This window comes from Glossina fuscipes, unplaced genomic scaffold (assembly GCF_014805625.2).
Source record: "Glossina fuscipes isolate IAEA_lab_2018 unplaced genomic scaffold, Yale_Gfus_2 27, whole genome shotgun sequence".
Classification (NCBI taxonomy): domain Eukaryota; kingdom Metazoa; phylum Arthropoda; class Insecta; order Diptera; family Glossinidae; genus Glossina; species Glossina fuscipes.
Window position 1 is genome coordinate 2752541 of NW_023998422.1, and position 9659 is coordinate 2762199.

A 9659-nucleotide genomic window follows, 5' to 3' on the forward strand; every position below is an offset into this window, starting at 1 on the left:
GCAGCAGTTTTCGCGTTACAAGGAAAAACCAGTTTCAGGAATTTCAGACTATTTATCACATGAGAGAAAAACGTTGAGAGAAATATATAAAGTAAAATAGCAAACAATAATATCTTTCTTCTTACCCTTTGTGATACAGGGGTGTATTAAGTTTGTGCGAACGTACGCAACACGCGGAAAGAATTAACATAAGTCTATCTTTTATTATATCGGTCGAAAATGATTCTGAATGAATTCAGAATCTAAATCAATCTAAAGTTGTCTGTCCATATACTTCGATGTTCTCAACCTACAAAGTGGAATTTTGAGATATTTTGATGAAATCTGATGCATTGACCTGTTTTTAACCAACTCGTTATACAAAACCTTACTTCGAAAAAAGCATTATGTGGAAATAAATTGCAAAAAAATATCCGGGCAAAAATTACTGAATACTAGTATAAGGGTATTCTAAATTTATATGAATAATTTGGTTCGACTGTGCACGTTTTTTTACACCCTCGCATATAAACGTTCCTACGAAAACTGCACCTTTATATGCTAACGAGTAAGAACATTAGTCACTACCAGAGGCATTCGTTCCTAAGGCAGGCACCGTATGGAATCCTGATGGTAAACCTTTTCTTCGACGACCAAAGCCAATTCGACATGATTTAGCAGTTGAACCAAAACTCTGTGTGCCTGCACCATTTTCTCTGGTTTTATCCGAATCATTTCAGCTTGATCCTAGAGATGTAAGAGCCACTGCCAGCTTGTAATAAGTCACGACGTAGACCGCACTCATAACCCAACATTTTGCGAGGTTATAATCGGCCAAGATAAGGACATAATAATAAGGCGATGGTATGTAATATTCCTTCAAATTTTTTTTTTTTTTGCGTCCCGTATAAACTGAAAATAATTCAAAATTATTAACTTATTTTATATTAATTACAGAAATTTTTTAAATCCGCGATTTCGCGAAGACGTGAAAAATCTTCCTCTTTTTTAACGTTCGCGAGTCAATAACATGAGATTCTATGCGTTATAAAAAAAGGCTCTATGTGGGTACGAAGTCTAAAGACGTTTGGATGTTGGAGGGATAATCACGTATGAAAAACCTAACTTTCGATCGCCGTTTTTAGCAAACGGCTGAATACAACAACGAAAGCTACATTTTTCATTGCGCATTGAAAAAAAGAAAAGATTGCTATATAAGCCGCCAAGTTATGAAAACGAACAGGGAAGACGTTCACAGGAAGACAATCCGCATATCATGATGGATTGGCGAATGGATTAATCAATATTTGGACAGACAAAAAGTAGATGATCAGGAGATTGTAGTGCACCATATATGCATGAGGGACTAGCTATTAGATTGATTTTGTGTGATTGACCACTTCATCTCGTGTAGTTGAATGTTAACAACGTTAACAAATTAACAAATTAAATTTGTCTTCTAGTGAAACATCGAACATGAGGGAAAATTTTTCTCAGAGAGGCGTTCAACAGAAAACCCACTTTTTACGCAGTCAGTGCTGTGCGCCTCTCTTGACTTACTCCTACATTCTTAGTTTACAATCTAACCCACTTAGGTATGCATTTCAACTTTTACGTTCTCACACTACTGTCTTTCGGGACCATTTATAAATCCGGAAACAGAAAACGTGTTGCAAAAAACCCGGAACAAGTTCTAAAAATAGCAGACATGTTGTCACCTAAGTTGTATCCTAATCAAATCACGACTAAAAACAAGCTTAATAAAAGGTGGACTTAGCTCAAATCCTTCTTCCGTCTGGCTGTTACGTACGTTCGTACAAACCTAACATGATACTCGTAATCAATATCTTAATTATACAAAGTTCGCGATAAGTTTCTTACTCCTTTCATGGCTAATTTCTATCACAAATACATACACATTTACTTTTATGGGAATATTTTAACAAATTATATGTTTTGTAAGAAAAAACAAAAGAAGAAAATTTCTAAAACGAACGTTTGTTGATTGAAAAGTCAAGGGTATGTAATTTTCATTTCATTAGCCTTTTAACATTTTATTTGCTTTCAACTGTCGGACAACAGTCAATCAATTACTTTGCCTTGCAACAGATCAATGACCATTTGATACGATAACTAACACTAAGTAACACTATGCTCATATACTTGACTGGATACTTCGATTACCACGACTATTGAATTTCTACATGTATTCATTATATTATAATAGAACGATAAGTAATTTCTATGGTTACGTTATATTATAATTACTATATTATATGATTTGAAAAGAAATATAGTCAAACAAGCAAAGTTTTACACTTTGAACGAATCTTGAATACCTGCAGATCATGTTGTTATTCTACGTCAATTGAAGTCGTCTGCCTAGGCCGAAACCTCAAAACTTTCGAAATTAAAGAAAGGCATAAATGTGCTAAGGAAGGAATACGAAGATAGGAACTTGACTATGATGAATAAGTACAATAGGCATCGGACCATTCAAAGTTCCTTATAATTAAAAGAGTGTTTAATGCTTATGCCTGACGCGGGCAGACGGAATGAATGATTTAGTATACCCCCTTCTCTGACGAGCTGCATAGAAACTCTACGGTCTACTAATTCAAACGAAGCTATTGTAGATTTTCCAGTGCCTATCAATGTACGTAGATGTATATATTTTTGTTATCGTATCTTAATAAGACAGACCTCTCTTTTGCCCGTTTATGTGGTGCTAAACAATTTGCGAATAATTTTTTTTTTTTACATGGAGGAGGGTATGCCTATGTACGTATGTATGTATGTATGTCCGTACATGAGTGCGCCTGTGCATGAACGAACATGTATATTCTGTCATATATTACATACAAAAATGGTTTAGTTGTTTTTCAAATCGAAACCATGACCAATGAATGAAGTTATTTTATGATTGTTGGAGCTTTAATTTTTTGCTTTATCTTGCTTCTTCTCCTTGAACATAACACTTTTTAACTGAAAAAGCATCAATAAGATATTAGTAATGTCATTCTACATCCCACAGCTGAAAGCAAATGGCCTGATACAGCGGACAAACAAACTTTAGTTTGCTTTTTTCGTAATAGATTTTTTTTTTTTTTTTTTTTTATATTTAACTGAAACATCTTCAGTGTCAATTGATGACTCCTGATTGTAGACGACAATTCGCAACTTCTACTGTGGGAGAAATACTCTCAAGATAGGCATGCCATTTTCTTTATTTCAACGAGATAATTGATTTAATTTATTCACCATTTATAATTGCAAAGAGATGTCGAACGACAAACAAAAAAAAAAACTTCAACAGCAATCAAAATGTCAATCATAATGCATAAATGAAAAAAATGAAAACAATAATTTTCTAAACGATCAGTTCCAGTTGCTTAATATTTCGGCAATTCGGAATAACGTGGCGGTGTAGACCATAATACACTGGAATTGCGTTTTAAATAACGATCATCGATAGTTGGGAATATCGTCTTCAAATCAGCCGTTAATGGTTGCACTGAGAAGAAACTATCAATAACGTCAAGGGGGACGTGTTGTTGCATTAGAATGTGCGGTCCACGTTCATGACCTAAAAATTTATAAATGTAATGAGATTCGATACGATTTCATAATACGTTTTGATTAATTTACTTCGACTCCAAGTAGGCGGCGGTGGGCGTTTGTAGGATGTTTTGCCCTCTTCGTCGGTCGAATCGTCTTCGTGTAACATTTCAAATCTATATTTTGTTTGTAATTTCGGTGGCGGCGGCATGATACGTTGCTTGAACATCTGCTGTTCTTGTTGCAGTTTCAATAACATTTCACGTTCCTGAGCTGCAGCTTTGGCTCTGATTGCTTTCAATTTATTAGCCTCAGCACTGGCAGCTAATGCTTCATCCTGAAGGCGCAATTTTCGATTAATTTCTTCCAGTTCACGTTTTTTTCGTTCCTGCTCTAATTGTTTTTTAAGAAGTTTTTCCTCCCGTTCCTGAGCTAGTTTTGCGAAACGTTCAGCTCGTTCGCGTTCTTTTGCCTCACGTTGCTGTGCGGCCAATAAATGTTTCTGTTCACGCTGCTTCTTCCGCTCTTCGCTTTGACTGAAGGCTTTATGAACATCATCGCTACTATTCTCGCGATGTAAATTTTTCGATGAACCTGCAATCACGCTATTCTTTAAACTAGAAGCAGTTGCGGATCTGTGCAGAGGCATCGTGGCCTTGGACGCGCTGCTAGGCAATTTTTTGATTGCCCCTGAAGCAGGCGTAAGATTGCTAGTTTGCGTAGGTGTAAGAAAACGCCCAAGAGCAGGATTACCTAGTTTACCAATGGTGGGAGTGATCGAACTGCCATTACCACCAGCCTATGTAAGTCGATGCTTGTAAGTTATAGAATCAAACAAAAATTCATGCAAACCTACCATAGGAGCTGAGTTCTCTTTCTTCAGGCGAGTAACACGTTTCGAAGTTGGCGCTTTCGCGGCTACAGCTGCATTTTCAAAAGCTTCCACGCGCATCTTTACTGGACTGTGCACTAACGGACTACAACATAAATATAAATAATTTTTAAATAATAAAATTAATATAATAGTTAAAAAGTAAAAATCAATCCTCACTTGAAAAGAACTGGTGGCATTTTATACGCTTTAGCTGAAGTCGGTATACTTTTAAGAAAATTAGTTGCTGGTTTTATTTTCGATAGTAGCGGTAGTTGTTGTGCAGCTGGCTGCCCGGATGATTCGTCTTCGGTAATAAGACTATTATCGCGTGGTATTGAAGCATCCTTTGCCGTTTCGAACGATTTTTGATCGACTGCGTCTTCTTCTTGTTTACTTTTATTTTGGGATGTAACAGCGAAAGTAAGATTTCCCTCTGCTTCAGCCTGAACACCCTTTTGTACAGTTGCTGTAGCGTTTAGATTAGAATCTACAACAAATGTTTCATGAGTAAACTCTGCTCGAAAAGTAGCATCATGTGCTGGCGGTGCAACAGTAATTGTGCCGTTGCATTGATCGCCTTGCTGCCGGTCCACATTAAATGTTTCATTAACATTGCTTGCCTTATCGGCAGCAGAGACGGTTTTTGGAAGTTCTTCCCCAGGAACGGGGGGGGATTGAACAGCATCCTCATAAATTGATGTGTGCACTTTCGAATCGGTTTCGGGAATTCCGTTAGACGCTGCATTAGCGAAACCATCTTCCGAATCCGGCTGATTTCGATTAGAACCACCTTTACGTGTACGTGAGGCAACTGGTGACCGATTTTCAAAATCACTAAGACGCTCAACTTTAATGGGTTTATGTGGAACCGCGTTTTTCTTCTTCCGATCTTTTTTGGAGGCTGCAACCCTGTTAGTTGTCGATGTCGACGTAGAATTTTGGCTACTGGATGCCTCTTCCAAAGATGTGTCTACCTTTGTCTTTATAGAGCAATTAAAAAGAGAAAAATTGCACAATTTGCTCACGTCTACTGTTACCTATTACGTAATCAATACCTACCTTTATTGGCAATGGTACCGAAGGTGGATCTTTGAATGTTGCTTCAGCACTGGCATCATTTTTAACATTGTCCTTATTTGTTAAACTGATCTTTTCACGCTTAACTCTAATACGCAATTGGCGGGCATTGCCTTGAGCTTGCTCGAAAGAGCCATCTATATAAACAATAATCAAATAACATTGAATGCAATAATCAACTTTAGCAATCATTACCGGATGTCTGCTGTGTTTGTGTGGTATTAATACATTCTTTTTCGACACTTGTTCGAGCCTGATCCTCATCTTCCGAAGTACTGTTAATTTCTATCGTAGACGGCTTCTTGCTTGGCAAAACAATTACAGAATCGTCTGCCTTGGTATCTGCCTTAGTACTCCGCGTCTTCATTTGAGATAAACGCTGCTCTTCTTCCAACTTAACCTTAACATTGACAATGGCTGGTTGTCTCAATTTACCTCGCAATTCAGGTTCTTTGAGATTTTTCTCAGATTTCAATTTTGCGGCGCGTTGCGGCCGACCGGAAGAATTATGAGCGACCTCCACAGACGAATCGACGTTTTCTAATACTGACGGTGGAAGTGGTGGCGGCATTAATTCTTTATCGTTGGAATTACTGACTGTTGAAGAGACTGTGTCTGATTCGACGGCTACGACAATTGCACCACATCCGCGAGGGGCTGGCACTGGCAATATTTGATCATTCTTCTCTCCTCGTTCGATTTCACTTGCCGATGACAACAATATTTCATTCGACTTCCTATTCGGCTTAGCGCTAGAGTCTTCATTATCTAAAAATAATATATTTATTCACTTTACTTAGAATTCCAATTACAAATCAAAGCCTGATATTGCTTTCGGTTTTAATTTAAATTACATTTTAAATAAAATAAAAGATCGACGTCGTGTTGCCCAACTTTCTAGGTCTCCGCTAACAGAAGAAGTGACCCTTACATTGGCAATAAAATTACTACTTTCTAGTATCAAAATTTCTATATATTTTCTCTAATGAAAGAAGTGAACTTTGCTGCAAGATAACAATATAACAATTCCCTTGATCAAGACGCGACTTCAAAGCTAACCTACAGTAATCGTTCGTACTTAAGCGCAAGATTCAAAACAGTGTAAGATTTCAATTGACTAACTCGATAAGCTTCGTATGGCGTAGGAAGCTTCTTTAAAAACGATGAACAAAAGAATCAAAGGTCAAAGGTGTTATTTTCAGCTCAAATTAATCTTTCCATATGGCAAACGCCATATCCTTATCTAATGAATACACTTCGAAACGAAAAGTTCCTTTGTTGCTTTAAGCAGCTGTCCGTTAAAAAAGCCAACAAAACAGTCATCTACGTACGCAAGATTGTGTGATTTCAGAAAAATGAAATGTTACCCTATGATATAAAGCAGAAACGAGCAGACGGAGCAATGTCTTGAATTTACATAAATTACTCCTACTTCTACTTAAATCATAGATATTCTCCAATGACGGATATTTATCACAGTTCTTGATGAAGAAGGAACTGAACACATGTTGTTCGCGTAATCCTCGTTCACTGGGCGGGGTACGTATGAAGTTTCTGCAAAGAAAATAAATGCACTTACCCTCTGCGTTTTCCTCGTCTAAAGAAGATAGACGTTTACAACGCTTCATAGTTTGGCAGGGCGACGGCGATGGTAAACTATTTTCTTCATTTTTGGGCTCAGCTTTACTAACAGAGTTCCCATATAAAATTTTACGCAAGTTTTCAAGCCACTCCTATAAATTGAAGAGATAAAATGATCTTTTTACAATTTTCTACTAAATATCCTCCGCATTACTTAACGAAAAATTCACGCAGTTTGTTAAGCCTCGGAAATTTAAGATAATTAACAACAAATATATGAAAATACCAAAATGGCGACGCTTAACTTTACCTTTTTCTTTTTCTCCAATTCCTTGGGGTAAGACTCTGCTTTTTCAGAAAGTTTCAGCAAATCTTCCATAGTATACGTCCAAAAACAAATTATTTTCTTTTTAAACTTGATCGAATGAATTTGTCTTTCCTCGCCTGCTTTGTTTGTGCCCGTACTTTCTTTCTTTATGTTTGTCACAAAAATTTAATTCATATCAACCGCCATATTATTAAATGGATTGTGGATTCTCTTTCTTGTTTATATTTATTTGGTACTGTTTAACATGGTTGCAAGAAATAGTATTTAGCATATAAAACCGATTTTCCTCATAACATAAATTTTGTGTTAAAAAATTGTAAGTATATAGAAAATATTTCTTCAAATATATAAATAAATTAAATATATATATATATGTATATATACCTAGGAATGTCGCTTATATCGCTTTTATACACCGAATAGTTTCTTCTGCCTATACAGAAAAAAAAAGAAACACGTAAGATGACAGAATATTCAACGCAACATGCATCTTAGGTCACTTTACTCAGGACTCCACATACTTTTCAAATGTTCTAAAATATGCTTACAAATTTCATACAACTAAGGGGTCTGACACAATGAAGCTTCGCTTATATTCCTAAGGAGCTATTTAAAATATAAATTTTTCACAATACTGAAAATACACTTAGTTTATAAATAAAACGAAGCAAAGGATGTAGTTAAATGTTGTGATTTCACAAATATACATAAAAGTGGACATAAATCGACTTTATTGCTTCTTTTTCATTCCTTATAAAATAATGTAGGGTATAAAATAAAATTTTAAATCGAACAACATATCATTAGACAGCTAATTTCTAAATTTAAAATAAAATGTTTTTATTTATTCTTGTGTGTCTTTTTAATTTTATTTGTGTGTACATGCAAATGTGCCAGTTCCCACAAAGTATCGTACGATGATGGATGAATTGAAATCGCTTGTCGAGAAGGGGAATAACACAGTTAAGCGCTAGTTGATTAGCTGTTAGATATTAAAAATAAAACTCAACCTTCTATTTATATTATTGTTATCACTTCTAGCGGCTCTAAACGCGCGTTTATGAAATTTAAAATCTTCCAGAAGACCGCAAATGGAAAATTGGCTCTGAATTTCGAAAGACCTTAAAAATAGCTTAATAAAAAAAGCAGCAGCAAAGCGTGATTGCGTTTTAAGTAATTTTGTGTTAATATAAACATTTTTTTAATTTATATTATTTGAAATTTTAGTTTTACTCTTTTGTGCTAGATATAAAAAAACAAGCACTAGAGACGATTTCCAATTTAAAACATTCAAGCAATTCTTTTACATTGTTTAAAGGCATCAGCGAAGCCCATGTTCTCCAAATCTTTCTTGTTTTAAGCTTATTTTTCTTAACTTTTTCCGCATGTGAACTTTTCGATTTCGATTGGAACGGATCAAGTGCGATATAATTCGGATGCGGAGTTAAAAATTTACAATTTCCAACGTAATCATTAGTTGAAAATTTGCAAAGGACTATCTGTGCAACCACCGCGAACTTTGTCAGTATAAATAACCGGGTTCAAAACTCGATGAGAACACTCAGGCAAATTCTCATCAAACCCAGGACTAACATATTATAAAATAATCGTATAAAAGCTAAAAGCCAACAAGTTGACCACAGGACTATTGGCTAACTCGTCTAGAATGTCAAATCACTAAAAAGAATGAATTTATTTTATCCTCCTACGTAGAACAATGTCTATATGTTATAAAATTCTATACAAAAATACCACAGAAACCGAATTTCTTTCCCGCAAACCAGTAACAAGCTTCGACACTGACGCTCTAGCAGCTAAGGCTGCGTTTTCAAAACACACTCGCATCTTTGCTGGACTTCACTAAAAGATTAAAAAAATAAATATAAGTAATCATTAAATAAAATTAATATAATATAAGAAAAACGAGATTTAGTTCTCACTTGCAAAGTTCGTGAGGTCGAGCTGATGGCATTTTACAGGATTTTGGTTGACTTGCTTTTAAGGGAATTATTTATTGGTTTTACTTTCAATTGTGGTAGCGATTGTATAGCTAATTGACCGATTGGAGTCATCTTCGGTAATAAGACAATCTTCACATGATCTTACTGGCTCTACTACTTGAGGAATCACAGCATTCGCTAGCAGCGCAATGGTAAAATCAGCCCTCGAGACTTATTCCAAGATTCCTATATTCCGTTTTGTACCATTACGTAATACGTTTCCGTTTAGAAAACTTTCTGTCAAAACTTCTGCATTCATCTC

General features: G+C 35.7%; 1 protein-coding gene across 1 annotated transcript; it reads right to left on the reverse strand.

Annotated features, from left to right (window-relative positions):
* Positions 1–3272: 3272 nt before the first annotated feature.
* On the reverse strand, positions 3273–7643 carry LOC119636056 (mediator of RNA polymerase II transcription subunit 12). The gene is made up of 8 exons (XM_038031143.1): positions 7380–7643; positions 7068–7221; positions 5684–6256; positions 5471–5625; positions 4589–5391; positions 4394–4514; positions 3628–4336; positions 3273–3565 (listed from the first exon to the last, which is right to left on the reverse strand). The coding sequence occupies exons 1-8, from the start codon at positions 7446–7448 to the stop codon at positions 3372–3374; spliced, it is 2778 nt and encodes a 925-aa protein (XP_037887071.1). The 5' UTR covers positions 7449–7643; the 3' UTR covers positions 3273–3371.
* Between the last annotated feature and the right edge of the window lie 2016 nt (positions 7644–9659).

Coding starts and splice junctions, on each gene's coding strand:
- LOC119636056 (XM_038031143.1), bottom strand. CDS start 7,448: ATGGAAGATTTGCTGAAACTTTCTGAAAAAGCAGAGTCTTACCCCAAG. Junction 5,626..5,683: donor ACAAACACAGCAGACATCCG/GTAATGATTGCT, acceptor TTGTTTATATAG/ATGGCTCTTTCGAGCAAGCT. Junction 4,337..4,393: donor AAGAGAACTCAGCTCCTATG/GTAGGTTTGCAT, acceptor CGACTTACATAG/GCTGGTGGTAATGGCAGTTC.